We start from the raw sequence: 26,371 nt of genomic DNA on the forward strand, positions 1-26,371 counted from the left end.
TTAAGAGAGTCTTCAGACTCTTAGAAGAGAGAACACCAAATTGTCATGACAGTGCTTCACTATCGTGGGCAGCTCTAGTGTGTCGTGGTGCATAAAAAGAACAAAAGATTGAACGCTGAAATGTCAGACTGATTTGGAAAGTGATTTAGACAAGTAATAATGTTCTCTAAAATATAGTATTGGAAAGGAGCCCTTGAGAGGACACTGGAAAGAAGGGCAAAGTGAAATTATTCTTATTCAGGCACTACTGCTGGATTTTAATTTTTTTATTTTTTTTCCTGCATTGGGAAGAGTAGGGCCTGCTGTACTGGGCAAGGACAATGCATGGTATGAAGTGTAAAATAGACAATTAGGCAATTATTGAGTTTGGAAAACACTTCTTTGATCCATACTTTCAATAGTAAAATGTAGTATGATGCTCAAGATTCATATTGTCCACTTTACTGGACTTCTGTAAAGCATGATGTAAGTGTAATAATGGGCAGTGCAACTTCCATGACTTTATGGTTTAGCAGTGTCCCAGTTGCTGGATGATTACCATCAGCGCTTGTACTGCTCTGGAAAAAGAGTAGAATAAATTTTAAAATCTGTCCTCTAGTGTCACCAAGTTGTCAAATTTTGGGAGAAGGCCAGTTAGGATAATTAAATGGCTTATACACTATTCTTTCCATTATGCTTCTGTCTATTACAATTGAGAGATCTTAAGAGAGCCAGTCAGATTGTGTTGTGTTTGGCTATGCCTTAACATTTCATAAAATAAAAGGTCATTCAAGGTTAGTTGAGCTGTAGTGACAAGCTTTTACACATTCCATAGATACTATTTAATTTAGGTTTAAATCAATCATAACTTTGTCCTTCTTAACAAGGAGCTATATTAATCATAATTTAAGTTTCTGTTTTGAGAAGGTGAAGAAGAAACAGAAGAAATGCAAATATAAATAAATTTGCATTTTTGTCCTATTTATCTCAACATGTATTTTTTAATTCTGTAATGTGAATTTGTTTTCCATAGAGTACTTGTGTGTGTCTAGGAAAAATTCTATTTATTTTCTTCAAGCTTTCATCTCAGAACCTTATTCTGAAAGGTACTGCTAGAACCTCTCAGGGAAAAGTCAGTAGAAGTGAGTTTCCAAGTCTTGCACCTGTTTTATGTACCAAATAATAGCTCAATCGTCACAACCCTGTCTTTCTCTTAAAAGGAGAAATGTGGTTTTGTGATTCTACTCCATGTCCGTGTACGCTTCATAGTGAGGCAATGTATACTTTTCATAGCAGCTGGTATAGGAACCTTGAAAAAGGTACAGGAAGGGGCAACAATGATGACATGAAATACACGAGGTAAGTATATGATAGAATTTTATAAAATTTTAAGTGGCACAAAGAAGAGTAGTGACTTGTCATTGTCTTTACCAGTGTAAGAACTGGGAAACAGCAGATGAAACTCTCAGGTGACAGGTTCTAGAAAAGCAAGGGAAAAATACTATTTCCAACAGCACAAAGTTAAGCCATGGCACTGCTTGCAGGATGTTGTGGATGCTAATACGTCCCTGGATTCGAAGAGTAATTAGATAAATTCATAGAAGAAAAATGTATCCAGGGCTATTAGATAGGAACATGTGACTTCTAGTTCAGGAAGTTCCTAAGCCACAAATTGCTTGGAGGTTGGAGAATATTTCTGGGAATGTATCACTATGTGCTTGGCCTGTTCCTTTGTTTTCTCTAGCATCTGTTACTGGCTGCTGTTGGAAACAAAATGGTACACTAGATTGACCTTTAGATTGATTCAGTATAGGTGTTCTTATGTTCTTAATTGAAGGCAGACTAAAGATTTATTTAGAATCTGAGACAGTCTTTTAGGAGGAACTCAAAGATCTTCCTTGGAATCCTTCCAGAATTCTCCCGATACTGCAAAAAAAGAGGTTTAAAATTGGGTGTCTTGCTTTTTTTGTTAACTTTGAAGGTTTTCTCTTCAAAACTTAACAGGGCAAATAAAATTTTAAAGGCAGATTTGGAGAATGGTGGTGGTTCTCTGTTCCTCTGTCCTACATAATGGGCAGAAATAACAAAGATGAGTAGCCTGCCCAAGATCAGTGTAGAAACTGTTCATACAAAGTGATCCAAGAAGACTACAGAGAAGCTCACTGGAAGTGGTGAAACATGTACATTTTTCATTGTCCCTTGCTTCTGCTTTAGGCATAGTACTACTTTACCATATCTTGCAGAGTACATGCAAAGACTTAACTAGAGTGCTCTTAATTTTGGGCTAAGTCGATGCCACCTTCCTCCCAAAGCAACCAAGGAAAAAAGACAACATTGCTCTCAGTGAACATAAGGTCAGAAGATACGTAATGGAATTGTGAAGAGGTTACAACGCATACTTTTTCTTCCGTAAGCTGTTTTCCTGCAACATCCCAGCTGCTGGAAAAGTACAGTTCCTGGGATTTGTGTATGTCTACACATACACATGCACATTCTGTTTGGATCATTTGTTTCCAGTGGCACTGATGAACTTGAATTTCATGTCAGTAGTTCCTTTCTTAACTAACAACAGGAGGTTCACGATGAAGTGATTCACGTCTCCTTTCTGTGCAGGTTCTCTCCCCTCCCTTCAAAAATTCTGCAGGAGAAGGTCCCCAAATGGCTATTGTTTCCTTCAAAAATAACCACCTGAGAATTACCTGCTTGCAGACTCTCTTTGCAGTCTCTCTGTAATGTAAACTTGCATCTGCTTGGGCACTTTTCTCTTTGCTGTTTTAGCTCAAAGTTGCCAAAAGCATATTGCTCACAATCGTCTAATTTAGAAAGATAGTACAGTCTGAAAACCTCTTATGGGATAAGTTCATCTTTAGTCTCCAAGCTAAATGTTGGTAGCTGATGCTTTGAGCAAGATAGTTCACACAGCCATTAACATTCTCAGGAGCCTGCTATGACCTCCTAGTGAAAGGCCATAAGCATACCAGCTGAGACAGGGTTCCTGCCAAACTATTTTAGAGAAGAAAAAAATCACTTAGGCTAGATGTAGGTGCAGCAATCTCAACCTTGAGTGTAATGGATGCAGAGAGTATTGTGAATGCCTGTGCTCAATACAGAGGCAATTAAGGAACTGGAAACTACGTAAACCTTACTTTAAATTAGTTTTTTCTACAGTGACTAATAAGATGTTCTTTGAGTTGATGTATGTGAGAGTTTGGGTTTTTTTTAACTGGGCAATTATTTTTATTTAAATAAAATTTTCAAATTAACATCTAATACTCTTTCAGATATTTTTATAAGCTCCTTGGAAAGTAGCAATACCTTTCTCCTCCTGTAGACTGTTTTTAAAAATAAACCTGTGGAGCAATACACAAGTCTTTGCTTAGCTGTTGTAATTTGACTATTTCAAATTGAGATGTAACACATTGTCTTAGGTATTTTGATTCCAAAGGAGTTCTGCTGTTTGAAACAAGTAAATTCTGCTTAACAGGGAGTGAGAGATACAACCCTATTATAAAAGAAGTCAACATTTTCTTTTTTTTTTTCCTGTCAGAACTCAGTATTGTTAAATTTATTAATTTTAATACTTTTGACAGTCTGTTAATTTAACATACTTGGTTCTTGCAGTCTTTCCTACCTTGTTTTAATACAACTTTGAGATACTCACTTTACCTATTCTATAATGCAGGTGCTACAAGTGGTGATTTTCATGTAAGCTAGTGTACTATAGGATAACCATGTTTCAAGAGGGAGCTAGAGAGCTATGAAATAATAAGCCCTCAGGAACTGTCTGTAACCTGTTTTTCAGATGAATAAAAATAACCTGTAAATGTTTTTCCCATTTCAATTTCATTTTTCAGGTGTCTATTGATGGAAATGACAGTGTTAGTGGCACAGGAATGATAGGTGAAAATGAACAAGATAAAAAAATGCAGGTATGTAGCCCAATATAAAATAATTTCTATTTCTCCTGTTTTCTCTGCCCAGAAGCATGCATGCTAGGTAGTCCTATGTAGCCAAGAACTAGGGTCTGCTAGATCTCAAACCTATACGGATAGGTCATATTTCTCACTTTGTACAAGATCATTTCAAAGGATTTTGAAAAGATCTTCTAATACTTACTGTTTTCTGGTTTTTTTCTGTTAAAAGGTAATTAAAAATTATGTTGGATTTCTAATATTCTTTCAAGCTGACCTGAGTTTTTCATCAGTAAGGGTGCAAGTATTTCAGAAGTTCTTTTACAGAGAATGAACTAACTTCTTATAATCCTTAAAGCAGAAGGAATGCTGACTCAATTAATGAATTATTTTCTTCTCAAGAGAGACAATTCCAGGCATATGTCTGGAACTGTTCTCTCTTTGGTGACTTATTTTGATTCCACTTGCCCTGTTAGAGTCCCTGACTTCTATTGTGGGTTTTGTAAGTACATAAGTAGATAAGAGCATTGCTCCTAGTGAATGCTTAAAAAAAGCAGAAAAATACTTCCATTTCTTTTTCTGTATTCATGTTGTTAGTATGTAGAAATAGGAAAACCTTTTCAATGTGAAAATATTAACCTAAAAGATCAAAGGGTAATGGAAAATACAGCTGCAACCTATTAAGTTTCAAACTTAATCCGTAAAATTATGTAAGGAGAATGGTATTTGTCATTGTAATGTATTTTATTAAAGGAGAAGACAAACCAAAACGTATTCTGGGCTTCAAAGAATTTTGACCAACAACAAACGTAATAATAAAACCTCAATACCCTCACATGTTCAAACGACAAAATTAAAAATGGAAAAATCATTGCATTGAGAAAGGTTTGGTCAGAGAAGCCCTGTTTTCACTTTGTGTTTAATTTATGAGATAATGAACTAGCCAAGGAGGAAAAATATCTTCCAAGGTAAAATACAGTATCTATGAAAGGAAGAATTAGAGGCTCACCTCTGACATTTACCTCAAAATTCTCTATTATTAATTTTTTTAAAAGCCAGGTTCCACGATGTTTAGTTACAGACACTCCACTGTTGCCTGTGTAGCATGACTGTGAAAGGAGAGAATAGCTAATACATGCATTATTTATGGTATTGGAATATATTTCATAAAATGAAATGAAGAAATTTAGAGGTTTTGCACACTTGTAGATTGGAATAGGGATACAACTCCAATAAAATGCAAAATTCAAGGATGAGTAAGATAAGATCTTGCTTGTTTACGTGGAAGTAAGAGCGTATTAAGCAAAATTACCTATAAGCTGTATCAAGTTACATGTTGATTTCAGCCTCAGCCCCAAACCAAAGTGAATCTGGAGGTTTTATTTTATACATGTGTGGCAGCATATATGCCATGTGGAAATGTGCCAGTTTTATGGAGCATTATGTGTTCCAAACAAAAAAAGATCTGATATTTCAAAAGGTATTGAGGCTTAGTCTCAAATTCTGACCCCTATAAGGTGACTGCAGTTGACCAACTGAAGGGTCCCAAAGCTATCAATTATGTATGAAAATCCTAAAGTTTATATCTTGATTTAAGTAGAAACCTACTTGTGACTCATTCTGAAATAATGTATTACTTGGGATAAAATAGTCTCATATTTAGATATAATATTAAATAAGTGTGTATTTATAAACTTCTTAAGCCTGCAGGTAACACAAGAACAGAACAGATGTCATGCTGCTAAGTAGTCGTTCAGACTTGCATGTGGTTAGGTTTTTCACCAAAGAAAAAAGCAGAAAACCTTTTTGTGAGTGCTACACGTGAAAATAAAAGACTATGTGTGCCTAAATGGATATCACACACTATTCTGTTTCAAACCTGCCATACCCATCTGTTCATAATAAAAGCAGAATCATATGACTGAAATTTGTACATATACAATATAAAAATCTTATCTGAGATCTTTGTTACCTTTTTTGTTTTCCTGTGTTACCAGAACTCAGGATGCATTTGTGATTTCTTTTTAAATTAGGGTTTTTTTAATTTATTTTGTCTATTTAAAAGTATTTTGAAGTACACAATTCCTCTCAACAAGTTTTGCATTATTATAAAGGTGCTTTATTTGTGATGTTCTTCTGATTTTGTGCCTCCTAACATCTGAATTTTTTAGTTTCTTTAGAGTATATTGTCTTCTAAGAACAGTAATTTTAATACTGTATCTGTCCTTGTTGAATGATAATACTAACTGAATTCTTTATAATCCTCAAGTCATACTAATGAATGTATTGTGAAGAAATACATACGTCTGCACTGCACACAGTTGAACAAACAAATGCTCGTGATGTTCAACTGATTTTTTTCCTAAGTGTTCTGTTTGTTTTATTCCCCCTCCCCCCCTTTGTATCAATCTTAATATTGGTAAAATTATGTCTGGTTATTTCCTTACAGATATTAGCACGTTGATTATAGAACTGTTTTAATTTTCCTTTAAACTTTGGCATACTTCAGCTTTGTAGCAGATCTTAGCAGCTATATACATATTTTTATATGCTGAAACAACAAAGAAATTACTAGCAGGTTTACTGATAGAAAAAACAAATTAATGCTTAAGTGCAGGTGCTCAACCAAGCGTTGTCTTCATGATCCTTAATGTATTAAAGTGACTTCTGTGATTCATGGTATCATAGGTTAAACAACAGTATTAGTAATGGGTTTCTTGATTCATGAGGTTGTTTTTCTTCGTGGTTCCAGAGAAGCTTTTCTGAAGTGGTGGAGTTGTACATTTCAGTTGATTAAAAATTTCATATTCAACTTTGCATCTTTAGTCTTAAGAACAGTCTGAAGGTAACAGGGGGCATCCCCCTGAAGAATCTGTAGGAAAGTTTTTCTCAGTCAAATTTCTGGTCTATATGAATGAGGAATTAGAGGTCTATGTGCAGTTGCAGGGCTACAGTCTTGTTGGGATGAGGGGCATGTGGTGGGATAGTTCAGATGACTGGAGTGCTGTGATGGATGGATACAGGCTCTTTAATAAGGCCAGGCAGGGAAGGAGAGGAGGGGCAGCTGCCCTTCATGTGCGAACAGCAGGACTGTGCAGGACTCTGCTGTGGGATGGGTGATGAGCCAGTCAAGAGCCAAAGGGTCAGAATTAGCTGGCAGACCAGTGTGGGTGGTGGTGTGGTAGCTGTCTGCTACAGAGTGCCTGATCAGGAAGAAGGTGAGGTCTTCTTCAGACAACTGGAAGAAGCCTCATGTTCACAGGGCCAGGTCCTCATGGGGAATTTTAACCGCCTGATATCTGCTGGAAGAGCATCATAACAGGGCACATGAAATCCAGGAGTTTTCTGGAGTTCAGGTATGGCAAATGGCAACGGGCAACCTAAAGCAGGTTATTAAGCAGCTGGCAAGGTGAGACACTTTGCTGGACTTCATGCTTACCAGGAAGAATTAGATGGGAATGTGGAGGCTGGTGGTAGCCTTCAAGAGTCTCCCTTGTTTAGAGATACTCAGAACCCATCTCATACTGCTGTGGGCAACCTGCTGCAGCTGATCCTGCTTTGAGCAGTGGGCGTTGGACTAGAGGCTCTCCAGAGGTGCCTGCCCACCTCATCCATTCTGTGAAATGTTCTTTTGACAATTCAGAATAGAATTGGATCCATAAGAAAAGGGGGGTGGTTTAAAAGAAGTATAGCCCTTTTAAAATAGTCTTGATTACTTTGCATATAGTTGTATCAAAATGTTTACATTTGGGCTTCTCCTTCTTTCTTCAGTCTGTATGAATGTTTCTTGCATATTAGTGTATGAAGAAGCCTTTAAAAGGGGTTTAAGTTGCATCGCAAAGCTATTCTGTATATTTTCCTGTTGTGTCATGTCAGGAAGGAGAGTAGAACTTAGCTCAAATTGCTCCAATTAGTTTGATCAAAACACATGCATCACTGACAAAGTACAAAATGCTTTCCTTCATTTTCAAAAAGTGCTCATTATAAGTGCATTTAATTATTGTTTGGCCTTTGCATGAACTTATCTTTGAAGGTGGTCTGATTTATGGCTAATCTCCCCTAGGAATGGATCCAGCGCCTTAGATGTAATCTAAACCTCTTCTGTCTGCTAATTTGGTCATTTTACCTCTGGGTTTATATTTCAAATTATTTTGTCTTTGTTGTTATTTGGCTAATTAATGCATACATTTAAATTTGCTAGCTACAAGTAAATACATTTTCCTTTCATCAGAATTTATGCTTTTTTGTTATTTATTTTTAGTTTATTTATTGAGGACTAAGAAATACATGGCATAGCAAAGAGAGACAAAAGAAACCTGTCACAATCAGCTCTGGCTTGGTGGCAAAACAAAGTGTGTGACTTTTCTGATCCATTGTGTTTTGTTTTGTTTTTTTTTAATTTTTTTTTTTTTTTTAAACTTAAGATTGTCTTGCAAGGACATGGAACAAGAGTGACTGCAAAATCTCAGCAGAGTGGAGAGAAAGCCTTTCGCTGTGATTATGATGGCTGTGGAAAACTGTACACAACAGCTCACCATCTTAAGGTGATGAGATGTAAAATGAGCATTGTTACTTTGCAGGCATGATTTTTTTTGTCAGATTATGTGGTTAAAAGTAACACATTAACAGAGAGCCAGTTGCAATGGTGCTGTTTTGTCAAATGTTTATTGGGTTGATTTTAGAATAATTGGTTGTCCCAGGTGCTCAGCTGATTTTGCTTAGTGTTTTGGATATATGCGGGTGTGGGATCATGCTGGGCTTCTATATTGCCAGCATGTAAGAAATCTCTTGTTGAGATAGTTTCTACCAGCAGTGTCACAGAAATACTGAAATCCAGCGTTCACTTTATCTACTTTACATGTATGTGTGATCATGCAAAAATTCCAATTTTTGAAAGATTTTACCATCATAATACAAAGTCTACCTCCTCAAAAAATCCAACATTCAAAGTGAAAAGCTGGAACATCTTTTCTTTACAGGTGGCAAGTCCTTAATTCTCTTCCTTTTTTAAATTAAGTAAAGGAATTACTGAAACAGTAAGGGTGTAGAGCTGTTCACATTGCAGCTTAGGCTGTGATGATCACTTGCCAATGAGGTAAACTCCTTGCAGTGCTGCTGTGTCTCTGACAAAACGCTCTGGAGTCAGTGAGTAATTGATTCTATGGATCATGTGTTAAGATGGTGTCCTTGCTGTAGAGGTTTCATGCAATAGAAGAGGATCATTAGAAGCACTTGGCGGAGTTAAAAATCAGATGGTGGGCTCTGAGGCATGTTTACATACTGTCTTTAATGTAGTTGCATGATGGCAACTCTGTGTATTTACAGAAATGGTTTCTGCAAAACAGCCTGAAAGGATCAGGTTAGACCTTGGAAAGAGACATCTTTAGTTTTAGGGAAAACATTGTTACCATATTTCATTATTTTTTTTAACACCGATTTAAAAAGAAGACACTTGAATGTGAATCTTAGGAAGAGAATTAAAACGTTGTCGTAGAGAATGAACTGTTTCTGTGTTGAAGTAATCAGATACAACATTTCATTAAGTCAGTGTATGGGATGTCTTAACAGGTGCATGAAAGGTCACACACAGGAGACAGACCATATCAGTGTGAACATCCTGGATGTGGCAAAGCCTTTGCGACAGGTAATCTTTTGTAGACTAGCTCCTCCTGCTTGTTAGTGTTTGTATAAAGTAAGTTTTTAATGTTGCCTTTTTTAAACTGCTAAGTAAATAACTTGGGAGAACTGCAAAAAAAAGTCATCATTTCAGCTAGCGTAGCATATAGAAAGGACAGAGGATTTAGTTACTGAAGGAGGAATGAGGTGAAACACTTGACACTTTCCCTTACTCTTCACCTGTCATGCTACAGTCAGATTTTATGTTGAAAAAACAGGCCTTTCTTAACATGAAACTAATAGTATAAGTTAAATGAGGTGATAATAAAAAGCCAGACCTGTTGGCTAGAGGCAAATACCTGATCTTCTGTTCCAAATTTGAAAGGAACTTTGGTGGAAGATGGTTTTTTAAGTGTTCTTTATTGAATTTGTATCAAAGAGTGACATTTCTCATGAAGTGACATTGCTCTACATTTTGTACAGAATACTCTGTTCGTAAATTATGCTCTCCCTGAGATTGAATTTGATCATGCAAAATGCAGTTATGAAGAATGAAACATGGAAGAAAGTGAAAGAGCAAAACTTGTTTCAGATTTTATTCTTTTACTTTGAATGTAAATTAGTATGATGCTTAGAGAAGTTAGGCTCTATTTTTTTTTTTTAAACCTGTAGTCTTTTTAAAGTAACTTCATCTGATCTAATGCATTTAATACTGTTTCTTTGAATAGAAACAAGCAAAAGAAATGCTGATGAGAAAGGTCAAAAGGGAAACAACCGCACTTAAAGGGTTGCACCTAAGTTTAATCGCATAGAGTTTATGAAGGGATTTCAAAACTACAGAATGAAATAGGCTCTTCCCTTGCAACAGACTGATCTATGGCTATAAACAGCTGTTTGTCTGTTAATACCATATTTTTGGTCAGAGCCATTGTACCACTGTAGTTCAGCAATCCTTGATAAAGCTCATTCTAAGTACTGAATGCTCTCTGTTTAAATATTAAGAACTCTCCTGGGTTGGATCATGAAATTATTTCAGATGTCAGCTTGGTAGACATGCTTTGTGTTTTTAAAAACATCAAGAATAGGAATTTCAGTTGTTTTGGGGAGAGCACACTGTGAAACTAAAGCAGGTGCCATCTTCTTACAGACTGTTACTTTATCTTGTAGAAATATATACATCATTTGTGGACACAAGTAATTCTCAAATTCATTTTCTAAAATGGCTGTTTCAGGGTTCTGTAGTCAAGATCTTTTCAGGGAAACACAGAAAGGAAAATCTTGGTAAAATGCTCTTTGCAAAATAATTTACAGAGGGCCTGATCCAAAGCTCGCTTTAGACTGGTAGTTTTTGATGACGATTGAGTTCCTAATGATACCAAAAAGCTGATCAAAGAAACTCTCTAAGACTTGTTTTGGAGTTTTAGAAAGCAGGCATTCTTTATTGCAGCGCTGGATGCACGGGGGATAGTTCCACCTAGACTGCATACCACAGCTTTAGCACAAACAGGTTCTATAGAATAACTAATTACATACTAATCAGGTTAGTATACATATACATAAAAATTACTATGACTGATTATCATAGTACTGCCTACATCCGATCATGCGCAATGAAGGATCCATTTGAGTCGAAGGGCTGCTTTTATGACCACCGACCCATTTGAAGTTCTTGCTGGCTGTCCTTGAAGTCTTTATTCTTGTCCTTGTTCTTTGATCTTGAAGCTTAACGCAGTTTCAAACACATGTGGTCAGTTTCAACATTGTTCTCATCTAGCGTACAGGAACATCTAGTCATAAGAGCAAAGAGCTGCAAAACTTATGAGTAACTACCTCTACTAGTTAATTGCTTGGCTATACTTTTGTCTATTGTTTCAATCATAGTGTTAGTATAAGATTTCTAATAATTATTTACCAAATCCCACTTTTACAGTCACCTAGCAGCAAACCAGTTTCCACAGCTGGTACAAAATATTAAAATCATCAAAATATTTAGACATACCATACAGAATGTGTGGAAATAAGCTATCACTAAAAGTAATCTTAAAGGGAATGAGTGTCCATGACTGCTATCAGTTGGCACTTATATATGTGATAATGTTAATAATATGCTTTAAAATAATTAGAGTTTAGAGCCTTGATACCAGTAGAGCTTTTACTGCTGACTTCGTTAATGGTACTGAATGAAGGATGAAAGAATTTCTAAACTGTATCTAGAGTTCTGCTGCTCTGTATGGTAGAATGAAGAGCTTGTGAAGAGTGAAAGAGCAAATTTTACTGATCAGGGAGCTTCCTGATTGGAATGGCAAGTGCAGCTTTTGATGGCGATGGTTTATGAGTAGCCTAATTTTGTGTTTATACTATTATAATATCCTTTCTGATCTTCAGGGTATGGGTTAAAAAGTCATGTCCGAACACACACTGGTGAAAAGCCTTATCGCTGCACAGAAGAAAATTGCACCAAATCTTTCAAGACTTCAGGAGACCTGCAGAAACATATTCGAACCCACACAGGTACTATTATCACCCCCTTTTTTTTTTTTTTTTTTTTTTAATTAATTCACTTAGGTAGATTTTTTTTTTTTTCTCTCTTTGATCATTCTGTGACTTTACTTATGAAATCAGCCTGTGTATATTCTCTTTCTGAAGCCCAGTGAGTTCAACAGCATTTCAGCATGGTAAGCATTTACTGCAAATTCAGCATGCTTTTCTTGGAAAAAGTGCTTAAGCATTCACACTGCTATTGCAAATGCACTAATTTCTAGCAATGCATCACTTACCTTGTCACCAAGTCACTTGGTGCCTTTACAGTTTCATTTGCATCTGTAACAGAAGGAACTTTTCCTCAGTAATATGGCTCACCTTTTAGAAATGGCATCAGTGTTCTTAAGTTTTGGTGCTTTAAGATAACCTGCACGCCAGCTTCACGAAGGTTGATAGTTCGAGCTTGTTATCCTGATTTCCCTTCTCTGCTTGTGGCAGAAAAATGAACAAAAGTATAGAAAACCAGCTACTATTAAAAATTCCAAATGCATAAAAGATAAAATCTTATGTTTTGTCTAAAAAAAGATTTATTTGAAAGCCAAAACACAAATAAATTCTAGACAGCATACACTACACTCTGCAAAACTCTGTGGGTGCACACACATATAAACAAGTTTGTCCAATGTCTCCTTTGCTCCTGAGATCTCCAAAAAAAAGGAAGAAAACCCTCAAATGTCAGGAGAATAACCTATCACTTGCTAACCTAGTAATACTATTCCATTAAGTATATTTACTTGCCTGCTAGAACACTGACAAGTTTTTCCACTGAACTTTCTGAATCTTAAGACAGTAAAAAAGAACAAATGAAATAGGTTTTTCTCAGATTAAAAAGAACAATGGGGGGGTAATAAAAGCAGGCGATAAAAATTATAAAAACTCAGGATTACATTGAGATAATTCTGCTTTCCTAGCCTTCTGTATTCAAAGACAGTCTGTGGAGATTACTGCTATCTTGATGTTAAATTGGTCATCAGGATGAAGACATGGAAGTGTGATCTGTTCTCAGTTCCAGAAGACGCTGTTTGACATTCTGTAGTAAATCAAGTACAGACTATGAACTTGAAAGATTTCTGTAGTATGGACTACAACTTGATTAGCTGTAGACTGTTTTCTTCTTTATGGCCATAGAAGTTGTATGGTATTTTAATTGCTTTGATCTAATTTAGCAGTTGAGACAAAAGACTTGTGTCAGCCCTATATAACCATTTACCCATTTGAACAATATTAATTATGCAGTCATAGACTCCCATCAGTACAGGGACTGGAGTTCAGGGGTGTATTTTTTTAGATTTATTAGTGGTTGCAGGAGGCCAAAGAATAAGAAAATTGCACCAAGTCCTTTGTGCAGATGGATGGAGTAGTGTATGCTCATACCCTATGCAAGCTGCAACAGTGCACCCGATGGAGGCAAGTCTGGGCTCTGCCCACTCTCTCCCATGGCTCTGAAACCTTTTCATTCCTTTATCATGTAGAGCAGGGTTAGCGCTTTCTTAATTTTCTGCGTGTTTTAGGCAAAAGTGATTTTCCGCTCTCTTTCAGTGGCAGGCCAGTCTCACTTTCTGTTGCCATCAAATGCTTGCCCCGGGTTCCTCCGTGACTTCCCTAGACACACTGTTCTGGTATCAGAAGAGCTGGTGTGGATGGTTCCTCATAGCTGCTCTAGGGCAGAGCTTGAAGGCTTCTGACTTGCTTTGCATTTCTAGTGCTGGAAATCTCAGTCACCTGGAAACAGGTCGCTTTTCTAACAAGTACATTAGAAACTTAAAAGGCTGGCTTCCCCAACCGGTCGGATGACATTCTTGCGGGCATTCTTTAAGAGCAATCTGTTTTGGTTTCTAATGCAGGGTCTGTTGTTGGGCAGGGTTGACTCTGCAACCCTGCTCCTTTCAGGCATGATTTGAGGTCCTGTGCTGAAGCAAGAATTAGGGGAGCCATGGTAACACAACACTGAGGCGTGTACACTTAATACACACACACTGCCTTGGCAGGAAGCTGAAAAACCTTCCCGAAACGGCTGCCCTAAGGAGCGAATTACAGTTTCCGCTGCCAAGGAGCTAACTGCTTTGGAGTTTCGTGGTATTAATGTCTCTGTCAGGACTTTGTTTTTTATTTCTGTCTCTAAGTACTTGATGTTACATCTGTAGTGGTAATCTGCCCTCTCTGGCTCTCAGATTATTCTCTTCGGTAAGCAGTACAGTGGGTGAAATGTACTTAGCTCTAGGAAGCCTGAAGTTACAACAGGACAGCATGTCAGGTGGCTCGCAGTTCTCCAGAGATAACCCCCTTTGCTCTCCCCCTCTGTGTGCTTTGATAGATCTGAAAGGTCAGGAGTATTGCTGTATTTGACAGGGCTTGGCCTTATCTAGTGTGCATGGTGAAATGTTTTGGTGCAATGATGTAAGTAACTGTGCTTAAATTTATATTACGTGAATAGAATTATTTTAAAAAGAACCTGTATTTGTGATTGCTTTGGTTTGGGGGTTTGAAACTTGAGTTTCAGGACTGTCTGTCTTTAAGTTGGTTCTTCTCATGTAAGGTTAAATGCTTTCTATAATGAGTGTTACTAATCCATTTGTATCTTGGTTATATGCTAAATTGTGAAAGTATTTTTTTCATTTTATGAATTACAATTGACAAATGTACAAATGGTATGATACACTTGTCTTGGATAATGAATGTATGAATTCAGGGAGGTGTTCAATACATGTTAGAATATGGACAATGTGGAAGCTAATCCAAGCAACTGAGTCCATTTATACATCGTAAAGTACTAACCTAAATGCTTCATAATTTAGCTTACAGATTGTATGATTTTCCTGAATTTTGCTAGTTTTGGTTAAATAGTAGAACACTCCAGAGTGGCATGTTCATGGTATTTCTGACTGAGGGTCTCAAAGAGAGAATTAGGTAGCTTTAGATTCCTGCATTCAGTCCAAGTGTAACTTAGGATTTTTGTTCTTTTATAACTTTTGCATGTGTACCTTTTCTTTTATTTTTTTCAGGTGAAAGGCCTTTTAAATGTCCATTTGAAGGATGTGGCAGGTCATTCACAACATCTAATATTAGAAAGGTTCACATCAGGACACATACAGGCGAAAGGCCTTATTACTGTACAGAGCCAGGATGTGGGAGAGCTTTTGCCAGTGCAACTAATTATAAGAATCATGTGAGAATACACACAGGTATATGAATGATGTTTTGTATTTTGAAGTGGAATCTGCTTGGGAGAGGCTGTGTCATTTTCCTTGTGAACACTGTTTTGGTGCATTGTAATTGGGTGTAGTCATGTTTATATGACCTGGCTTGGTACTTCTGTTTGGGCCTTGTCTCACCTCAGCTGAGGATAGTTAAGCAGTTAGGTTTCCTGCCTTGCTGTCAAGGCAGAGTAATTTTGGTCTGAATACAAAGTTCTTTAAAACAAATGCAAAACAGTGGATATTGGGCTAAATCCTCAATACGGTTCTGGGGCTTGCCTCTGTTGTGAGCTGTTTCTTAAATAAATAACAGTAAAGCACAAGTCTGAGCTTGACTTTGGCTGTTTTGAGTCACCCTTTCATCCCACCTGTATTTTCCTTGCTGCTGGAGCGGTGGTCAAAGCCTTCTTTTCATAGACGGGAGGTGAAAATACTTAGCCCAACTTGATTATCAGGGTTAGTCAGCAGAAATAATTGGCCCAAATTCGAAGGTTCTTAAATGTAAAAGTCAGTGATAGCTGTATCATCTTGGTAGTAGCCTTATATATTTTATAGAAGCACAGACAAGTTTCATAGAAGTATGTTTTGTTTCTCAGATTATCTTTTTAGTTTATAATGTAATTTAGACATGTGTTTCATTGATTTTTAAATGAAAGGTGTTTTTTATATGAAACCTTACTTGTTTAAATATATGCTTCCTTTAGATTTCTTCAGAACTTAAAGACTCAAAAGTCAGTGAAATTGTACTGGTGTCTCAACATACCTGATCATTGAGGAAAAGTATGGGGCTTCCAGTATTAAAAGAACAAAATTCTCAATATGATGCCAAACTGACATTGTACCTTTCAGGCTGTATCATTTTGTCTTCATCAGAAGGATGTTTTAGATTGAATGATCAGAAGAAAAAAGGGCCCGACTTTTACTGGCAGTAGTTTTTAAAAAAAGACAGTGAGAAGCTGCATTGATAAACTTTGTGAGCTTGAGCTTCACTGTTGTTTTTGAAATTGAAGTATAGTTGGTAATGAAGGTGTGTCATTAAATATAATTTGTTGTCAATTTTTTCTGTGCATCCTGGATAAAGTCCTGTCGCTTTTGGTTTTCCATACAGGGGAGAAACCCTACGTCTGTACAGTTCCTGGTTGTGATAAACGTTTTACAGAGTATTCCAGTTTATACAAACATCATGTTGTACATACTCATTCCAAACCATATAACTGTAATCACTGTGGGAAAACATACAAGCAGATTTCTACACTTGCTATGCACAAGCGGACAGCACACAATGACACAGAGCCCATTGAAGAAGAACAAGAGGCTTTTTTTGAGCCACCTCCAGGTTAGAGTTTCAGTCTTTGAATCTCTTCTTGTTAAAAAAATTGGCTGGATAATATTTTGCTGGTTTTTTATAACCAAGGAAATGAAAGCATAGATAAAATTCTGAAGTACTTAATAAAGTTATTTAACTTGTTTGTAGGACTTTTCAGTGTGGTAGGCAACTTGTAAACAGAAACTGAGAGAGTAATTGACCAGATCATAAACTCATTTATAGCCATCCTGGGGATAAGAGAGAAATTTGAGTTGCAGGCCCAGCAAACCTCCTGTAAACATGAATGTGGGAAGGGACCTGAGAGAATCTGAAATGTTTATGTTTGCAACCTACTGGACTTTTCTTAGGGATTTTGCTAAGAGTATGTATAACACCATGGTTGGTGACAGTCTTTTGAGCATGAATAAGGGTAGTGCCTTGAGGAAAGGAAAATCTGTCTTCGCAGCACCCTGATACTGTGCTGGTTTTGCTGCCATTAATAGCAGTTTTTGTTCTAGTGGCAAAGATGAAAACAAGTTCACGTGCTGCAGTTCTCCTTAGAATATGTTTTTCATGGTATCATGAGGATTGAATCCTATGACTATAAAAGATAAGACTGAAGGAAGTATTGTCGTAGGACAAATACCACTTGTCAAACTGTGATTTTTAGATGTGACTGCAGATAGGAAAAACACACGCAAACTGTTTTGGTCAGAAAAGCTGTTTTATTACATGTATGTGGGAAACTGCACTGAATACCTTAAGCAGATTTGCTATAGTCTTAATTCTTTCTTTTAAGGGAATGATAAGATTCATTTGCTGAGGTTAAACATTTATTAAGATAAAGAACTTGCCTAAATCTTCACACAAAGGCATCACTGTATTCTTCTGTATGTTTGTTAATTAATAACTCTTTTAAAAATCTGCTGGTTGTGTTTGCATGGAGCCTCTTGTATGGAGAGGTTAACATTTAATGAATGAATTAGAATTGTTTGTCACCATTTTAATATTTGCTTATAACCTAAATGTATATTTTCTTTATGTGTAGTAGTTATGTGCGTTAAAACTCATTGCTAAAAGATTATATCCTGCGTTCCCGAAACAGCAGACTTTCTGACTTGCTTTTCATATCTTTCCTTCTTTTATTTTTCTCATCTTTCTACTAAAATTTTTCCATTGAAGTGTTTAAAACTTTCAAACCAGGATGGCACTCAATCCTTGTCATTTGTTTTTCTGGCAGCATTTAGAGTATATAAACTATCTGTTTGCCTTCTTTGTATCAAATAGGTCAAGGTGAAGATGTTCTCAAAGGCTCCCAGATAACCTATGTAACAGGTGTAGAGGGAGAAGATGTAATTTCTGCACAGGTTGCTACAGTTACGCAGTCAGGATTAGGTCAACAAGTAGCACTAATATCCCAGGATGGAACCCAACATGTAAGTAAGAGCTGACAAAAATATATTGAGAACTGAGGCAGGTGTTTGCAGATACTCCATGTGCTGTCTAAAATCAGTTAGGATTCTTGATAAATATGTACATGGATTTCTTAAGGAAAGAAGCTTCCTTGGAGCTGGGTCAGGATATGTTCAGGGCTGGGCCTCGTGTGGAATATCTAAATTAAACCACATACTCTGACATCTGAAAACTGTATTAATACAAAGCTAGATTTTTTGGCTATTCTTGTTATCTTTGTCACTCTTAAAGTAGGCATGGGCTATTTTAACAATTGTTAGGTATACAGCGTAGTTTCAGAGGTTTCTCAGAACTTCCTGATTATTAATATCTGATGGTCATCTTCACTGTTATCTTGTCTGCACACACTTTGGGGAGGTGGGAAGTCTTTCTAGCCCAGGTGCCTGCTTTACAAGCTGTTTGGAAGTGTGCAGTTCTTATGATTAAACAAGAGCATAAGGAATGCTTTGATACTGCCTCCACTTGAAAATTCCTGCAGATATATTTTTTTTAAGGATTCCTGTGGATATATTTTTGAAGGATTTCATAAGAAATTTCATTGGGAGGGCATTTCAGCACAACTCTTTTGTTTAGCTATGGCAATATATCGAAAGCATATGGGGAAAACTTTTTATCTCAGCTGGAAAGGTAGCTGAAATGCCAATAGCATATGAAAGATATTTTCTAAATTCAAATTGGAAATGAAATATTAAAGGGGCCTGTTACATTGCCAGCCCTGAACATTGCAGCAATACTAAGTAACTGGCATTTTTACCCTCTAAAATGAAGGCCTGCAGAAGCCTTGACGTGGAATTCCTGCATTTATTTAAATTATCCTTCAGCTTGACTTTAGTTCTGGGATGTTTTATTACCTTGTAAATCAGACATCAAATCATGTATCTGATGCCCTAATGCATTTATACTGGAGACTTTGTAATTTATGTCATTAAATTTTTATGAATTGTTTATTCATGGTTTAAATTCTAAGCCCTCACAGGCTTTTTTAGTATTTCCATTAAGATCAAAGTATGTCAGGTGGTACTACCTTGAATCGCATTGTCCATTGTGTAAGATACATGCATAGATAATCTCTCATGCAGTTATTTGGAATATGAACTGGTTAACATGGAGTTGTAGATTCTGGGGGAAAGTGTATGCATCCTTTTTCTTATTACTGAGAGCCATGATTTTATTTCTGTAAACAGCTATGTGTGTCTGAAAGGTCATGGAATATTAGATCCCAATCAGTAAGATGAATGTGATGAGGGCCCTTTGTCCAAGACTGGGACTTGGCCAAAGAGTGATGGTGATTCTCAAGGAATACATGAGCATGCTGGTCAGGAAGTAGAATAACGGCTACTAGATCTTTTGGCCAGTATGTTACTTGTGATCACGAGGCTTAAAATATTTTTTCCCTGCTATTAAGAATAAGTTGCCTTTTTGTTCTGGATTGCTACACATTTTGTTTCAAATGAAATTGAACTAGCAGGAGTATTCTGCTGAACCAACTAGCAGGAATTTGTTTGATACATGCTGTTATACTTCAAATGCTTATCATTGGGGTTTTTTTTCAAATCTTACTTAAAAACATATATTATGTTGCCAAAAGCTAAGACTCGGGTATGACCTGAGCAGCAATCAAACCTTTTTTTACTTCAGGAATTATTTTGTGTTTCAGGTCAACATATCCCAGGCAGATATGCAGGCCATTGGCAATACTATCACTATGGTAACACAAGATGGCACCACCATCACAGTCCCTGCCCATGATGCGGTCATCTCTTCTGCAGGAACACATTCCGTAGCGATGGTTACTGCAGAAGGCACCGAAGGACAGCAGGTAAGATATTATCCTGCGTACATATGTAATGTTCCTTTATAAGATGATATAAAATAGGCACCTAAGCCATCACAGTTCTGTCATTCACATTGATTTATCTAAGTAAAGCGTTTTTCAGGACCTGGCCATAGCATTTCCCTCATAAGAGTATGATATGTTCTACTCCAATGCTATACATCAACATATGGCAGGATGTTTTAAAAACAATCAGGCACCAAGAAAAAATTCTGAGGTACCAGTCTCGTAATTCATTTAGGTGTATGTAAAGTAAGACCTAGAAATGCTAAGCATTTTCCCCAAAGTCACATAGTAAATGAGTGGCAAAGTTAAGAATAGAATCCAGTATGAACTGTAACTTTATCACTTAATATTATGGGACTGTAATTTATTTGGCAGATAGGAAACATTTGTGTAAGTATGTATTAGTGGTTTTGTTTTTAATATATGAATACAATAGCCAACTTTTTTAGTAGAAATATAGTGATATAATTTTATAATCTTTAAGTTAAAATGCATTCCACTGTTCATTTTCATGTGGCGCATTTTAGAAGATACTTATTAATCACTGTATGTATAAATAATCACAGGCTTACAGGCACATTTATTGAACTTCTGTGCAGTTCTGAGGATATTTATATTTTGAGAGCTAATAGATAACTTTGGGAACAGAGTGGTGGCAACCTTTCTTAAAAAATGTATCTTTTGCACAATAAAATTATGCTCATGAATAATCACAGCTTTGAATTTAACTTTAACTTTGAAGATAACTGTTGTATGGGGTCAGTAACAGATCTGTCATCTAGTTTATTCTCTTCCTTTGGTCTTGGAAGGTTGCTATTGTGGCTCAAGACTTAGCAGCATTTCATAGTGCCTCATCAGAAATGGGACATCAGCAACATGGGCACCATTTAGTGACTACAGAAACTAGACCTGTTACATTGTTGGCTACATCCAATGGAACACAAATTGCAGTACAGGTAAGATGGTGATCAATGTTTTTTGGAGTGTTTCTTACTCATAGAGCCAGAAGCTCCTGGTCATGTAGCAACACGATTCAAATAAGCTTGGCTTCCCTGAAAAAAGAGTCCATAACCATATGATCTCATATTTTAAATAATATATAGGGTTAGGAAGAGGAATAATAAGCACCTGATTTTCCAAATCTACTTGTAGAACTTCCAAAAAAGGGGGAGGTTAGGGGAGTGCCAAACTTGAGGTCAACTGAATCGTTCATGGGGTGACGGGTTTTCAGTGGAAAAGTGCTTTCATTCATCCTTCAGCATTACATATAGAGCTGATACGTATAAAGCCAAACTCTCAAGGGTAAATTGCTATGAACTTATACAGATAAAATTACTGAATTTATGTTATTGAAACCTTGAAATGCTAATAGCAAAAAAGTGTAAACAGTTATATAGAAAGTTTAATAATCAGAAATCTCTGGAAATAGTAACCTCCTGTTTACATGTCAAAGCAGCACTCTCCGTAAATAATTTCTCACATTGTCCAAACACTGTAATGAAAGAGTAATTTCTAGGGGTGAAAGAGTTTAATTTAAATTGGGCTAATTTAAAAGAAAGTGGAAACCAAGCACAAATTAAGCTTTTTTCTAGAAAGTAACCAAAACCAAAACCTAGACAAGTATTTTTGTGAATAGTTTATTCAGAGGGAAGCTTGGCTTGACTGGAAGGTTGAACTAAACTTCTAGCACAAATAATGCCCAATATGCTACCTTACTCAAACATTAGATTAATTATGTGTATATTTTATTGTTGTTACATATGATATGATGGTAGGTTAATAGAAGCTTTTGGAAATTTTAAATCTGGAAGATTTACTATTTTAAAAACTCAACACTTTAAATGATATTGCAGTCAAAGGTCAAAGAAATGACCGAAGGATCTTAGGGAAATTGCCACTCCAATGACAGAAGCCAATTTTAAACTCAAAGTAAAATTAAAGGATTTGAATTAGTTTAAATTTGGGGTTGCATAGTAGTATCAGTCCTGCAAAGTGCCTAATACTTTTGGTCCAGCTCATAGCCCTTTTGATTCTGTACTTAACTATATGCATAAATAAGTCCAGTGAGAATGTAATGAAGCTACCTTTGTATTCAAATTTACTGTGGAATTGGGACTCAACACTTGATAGGTTTGATCCTGTTGTTGTCTGGGTATCACCACAGACACACATTTTGTTCTAGAGAACATGGATAATGACAGGAACCATATCTCCTGAAACAATATACAATTAGGAGGAGGATAATTTTCATGGATGTGGTACACCCTATGAATTTCAAAGGCAGTTGAGTATATGCAACTGTCTTGAGTATGGTTTGCATGATGGGCCTTAGCTCTGACAAACACCATTATAAAAGAACATCAATGTGGCTATGCAGAGAGGAGATGCTCAAAAGAGTTTCTAAACAAATCAGTATTAAGCAGTGTAGGTTAATATGTGTTCTTCAAAGGTTCTTGGAAATAGCTTCAAACAGAAAAAGAAATGCAGAAAATGCACTCAAAAATTTCATTTCTGGGGGTAAAACATACTTTGCATGTGGAATTTCGTCAAACTTCACATTTGCTGAAACTAATACGAGATCAAAACCTTTGAGCATTTGAGTCTCAGGATTAATGCTGCAGTCTAAATGTATGTATGCACAGTACTCTTGTAAGAGCTCAGATTGAAAGGAATTGTGTTAATATCTTCAAGCAGAAATGAGGGATTGTTATTTTCCCCTTTGTTATAGGGAAAATAGCAAGTCAGATGCTGATAGAAGAGCAATGAAAGTCAAGATGCTCTTAATTCTGAACTCCTGTCTTTTAAGCTAACTTGGCAGTAATCAAAACTGCCTGTAAGAGAAAGCATATCAGAAGGCAGTTGTTTGCATGAGAGGAATTAAGAAAAGTAACCTGTACCCTCAGCAGTGTGTCCTTTGAATGAAAGGAAAACATAGGCACTCTCTGCACATGTCCCTCTTTTGTTACTAGCAGTGAAACTTTTGGTGAAGGATCTTTACATTAATTAAACTTAAAATATTCAATACAAATAAGAGAGAGAATTCAAAATTAAAATGTTATTGATTATTCCTGAGTTCTTGATTGTTTCTCTTTTGTACTTTGGTACTAATAAATGAATCCATTTGGTTTCTAAATACTGATAAAGCCAATAGCCTGATAGCCAGATTGAATTCCTAAGGAGGTGGTAACAGAGCTGGTCTTGATTTGAGTGGCTCCAGAATGTGATATTCAGTGACTGTAAAAGCAAGTTACACGAGATATTTAGAACTGTCCCATTAGGTCTATCCATCTGTCAAATAATCTGGTTTTACTTTTCACACTCTCATGCATCTTTCTCCTGAGCCAATAGGTAATGGCCAGTGTTATGTTTTTGTTAGGTTGAGGTTGCCTTCAGTGTTCTTCACTGGGCATACGTGCATGGTGTACATATTATAAAACTCCATGGATTCTTTCTGTAAATTGTGTCCAGTTGTCTTTATTCAGAGTTGGTTGATGTTGCTTCTGACAGTGCCAAATACATTGATGGCCTTGTAGTTGCAACTACAAGATAATTTCCTCTCTAAACTACTGTAGAATCAAACAGTGTCATTGTGACTGCTTTTTTATACAGTCAGGATTCTGCAATAAGTGTACACTTTTTATATGTGTATATATATATATATATTAATGTCATATGGTGTTCCAAAGAGCTAGCTTCCTGCAAAAGACTTAAGAAAAATGAAGATGTTTGTTTGCTTTGCCAGTGTTAAAATGTAATTCAGCAGCCACCATGACTTTTGAAAGCCTTATCTTGGCTTTGTTATATCTGCCAAGTTGAAATATCATCTACTTTGTGTGTCATGAAATGTGTTTACTGTGCAGCAGTTCTTTGAAGAAAATTTATTCGGTAGATACATAGAAACTCTGTTTCATTTGCTATCAGAAGCTATCTAATTGTCATGCTGATTAGATAGCTGCTAGTATATATTACCCAGAAGAGGTGTGACAATACTGATCACACTTATTTGCACTGAAGTATTGATCCATATCTAGATTTTTGGTTTCATCTTTTAATTTTTTTTTTTATTTTACACATTTATATCCATATGTAGTATTTTGGATTTATTTATGTTTAAATTCATTTGTTTCAGCTTGGAGAACAACAGTCTCTGGAAGAAGCCATTAGAATAGCCTCCAGAATACAACAGGGTGAAACACCAGGGATTGATGATTAACTTCTAAAACTGCTACCAGAACAATAGAGCGAAAGGTATTTTATTTTCAATCAACAAAGGTCCATGCCAGCAGCAACCCATAAAAACTTTGAAGTTCCCCGCTCATTGATACTGTGTACACATTTTATGCAAGAGTGAAGAACATTTTCTAAGTTTTGTGTACATAACCCTTGGAATGGACTGACATCATCTACTTCCAACCATTGTATATTCAGGAATATGGAATTAGGATTATATAGTAAATTTCCTTGTTATCCTTTCATCAGATTTCAGACTGGTCTACAAGCAAGTGAAAAATTAAATAGAAGTATTGGAATTAATTTTTAATGTCATGTACAAATAATGAAGGCGTTACTGAAGATTTCAAATGTTTAAAATACTATTAAAAATCATCATTTTGGGAACCCTTACAAGTAATAAAGACAACAAAGCCTTTTAAATTGCATTCCATAAATGGAAAAATCTTGGATTTTGAGCCTACTGCAAATCTTCGTGTTTTGATTTGTTTCATACAGATTTGAATACCCTTTAGATTATCCACCCCATCTCATTCATTGTAAATATAGACTGTTAATGCTGGAAGTGCTAATTATATTATCTTTAAATTGGATTATGTACAAAGGAGAAACTTTGGTTGTTCAATATTAAAGGAAGTAAATCTAATGATTTTGTTTCTTTACATATTTTACTTAAGATGTTACTCTCAAATTATTATGCAATAAAATATAGCAAGATTGTATTGTCTAGATAGGATGATATTGTTGTGTGACGTACTGTTTTACTTTTTAATGAGACTGAAGTTCAAATTATTTATTTACGGCCTTGTATAAATTTTTCCAAAGTTTATTTATCATAAACTTGAATTTTTGACATAATAATTTTGATCATAATCCACTATAGTGTATTAAGTAATTAGTGTTAATAGTTATTTTAAACATTCTAAAACACTACAAGAATGATTAAAATAGTAATTAGTCAACCGACTTTGACTAAAAAGTAAACTACCTGTTTTCAAGAGGAATATTTTCAAATGGTGCATTTGCGGCATAAGTACAAGTACCAATAGTCTATTTTCAACAGTTCTGAGTGCCTGCTGCTACCATTCAGTACCTAGAATATGCTGATAATCAGTGCTTTTGAAAATCAGGACACAAGTTACTAGAAAAAAGGGATTAATTAATGATGATGTAAGTACAGTGCTCCTCTCCACCTATCATTCTGTAAAGGAAAAAAATCTGTTGTAGATATGTCTAACACATACAGTAAAAGGTAACTTTGAAATTTTTTATATGAAAAAGTGTCTTTACTCTTGTCTTGTTAGTAAGCTTGTTAAGCAAGTTAAAATTTTTTGGCTTCATGTAAGATTCAGTGCTTATTTTAGATGAGTGTCAAGAGCACTTCTGAAACTGAAGCCTCACCTTTTACCTTCTCAAGGGAAGGAAGGATTAAACATCTTCTGGATGAAGTGTTAATCAAGTAATCATTTTGTAAGTATTGTGAGGTACACATTTTACATAAAAAATAAAGTCTGTAACTACGTACCTTGAGGTATTTGACCTCAAAAAGGCCAAGTTTGAATAGAATGAAGCTAATTTATTGTGAATTACTGTATCAGTGTGGGTTGCAGCCTTTTATGTTTTTCATACAGATGGCCAACTGAAAAGTGCAGTGAAAGAATACAGTACTGTGGGATAGATGTGGGCAAAGCAAAGGCTATTCTCTGGATCTATTACAAAGTAGTAACTTGGAAACACTGAGGTTGTCTGTAACTTTTGTATAGGATTGAGGCTGCTTGCTCACTTAGGTGCCAGTTTTCCTGAAGTGTTGTAATTCTTGATATCCCATGGAGATAAATGTACTATGCAAGGAGGATTAATTGCCTGTCAACTAGATCAGTTTCTTAGTACTTACCACTTTTTAGAAATTAAAGACGTATCATTTGACATGAATGTTCAAGGTTTTTTTTCTTCTTAAATTTCATTGCTAATAGTTTCCGGAAACAGTGGCTGGAACGGTGGCTTTGACTTAGCAAAGAAATAACTTCAGTTCTTCTCATTTCCCAGGACATTTTCTGACCGCTGTACAAATGTGAGTATTCTTTCATACTAGTTGATTTGCTGCAAGGCATTCAGAACTAGCTTAGTCAGGAAAAGGTGAAGTATTTTGAAAATTATTTCTCTTACTGGTGTCTTACCAGTTATTCTTGCAAAACTCCCAAGTCAAAGGTTGTCCTTCCATGTTGTGCTAGCTACCCCTATAAAGGAAAACATACTGAATAAATAAGCCAAACTGACTTAG

General features: G+C 36.0%; 1 protein-coding gene across 5 annotated transcripts in view; it reads left to right on the top strand.

Moving 5' to 3' along the window:
* The window catches only part of ZNF143 (zinc finger protein 143), a 43,280-nt gene extending 17,264 nt beyond the window's left edge, over positions 1 to 26,016 (top strand). For all 5 annotated transcript variants that reach the window (XM_069803820.1, XM_069803823.1, XM_069803821.1 and 2 more), the window contains 10 exons: positions 3,834 to 3,908; positions 8,315 to 8,434; positions 9,459 to 9,534; positions 11,892 to 12,017; positions 15,050 to 15,229; positions 16,350 to 16,577; positions 17,835 to 17,983; positions 19,678 to 19,839; positions 20,670 to 20,816; positions 23,990 to 26,016. In XM_069803820.1, coding sequence (XP_069659921.1) covers positions 3,834 to 3,908; positions 8,315 to 8,434; positions 9,459 to 9,534; positions 11,892 to 12,017; positions 15,050 to 15,229; positions 16,350 to 16,577; positions 17,835 to 17,983; positions 19,678 to 19,839; positions 20,670 to 20,816; positions 23,990 to 24,073 — 1,347 coding nt within the window. In that variant the 3' untranslated portion in view covers positions 24,074 to 26,016. The remainder of the gene's footprint in view (positions 1 to 3,833; positions 3,909 to 8,314; positions 8,435 to 9,458; positions 9,535 to 11,891; positions 12,018 to 15,049; positions 15,230 to 16,349; positions 16,578 to 17,834; positions 17,984 to 19,677; positions 19,840 to 20,669; positions 20,817 to 23,989) is intronic.
* The last annotated feature ends 355 nt before the right edge of the window (positions 26,017 to 26,371 follow it).

Source organism: Haliaeetus albicilla, chromosome 16 (assembly GCF_947461875.1).
Source record: "Haliaeetus albicilla chromosome 16, bHalAlb1.1, whole genome shotgun sequence".
Taxonomy (NCBI): domain Eukaryota; kingdom Metazoa; phylum Chordata; class Aves; order Accipitriformes; family Accipitridae; genus Haliaeetus; species Haliaeetus albicilla.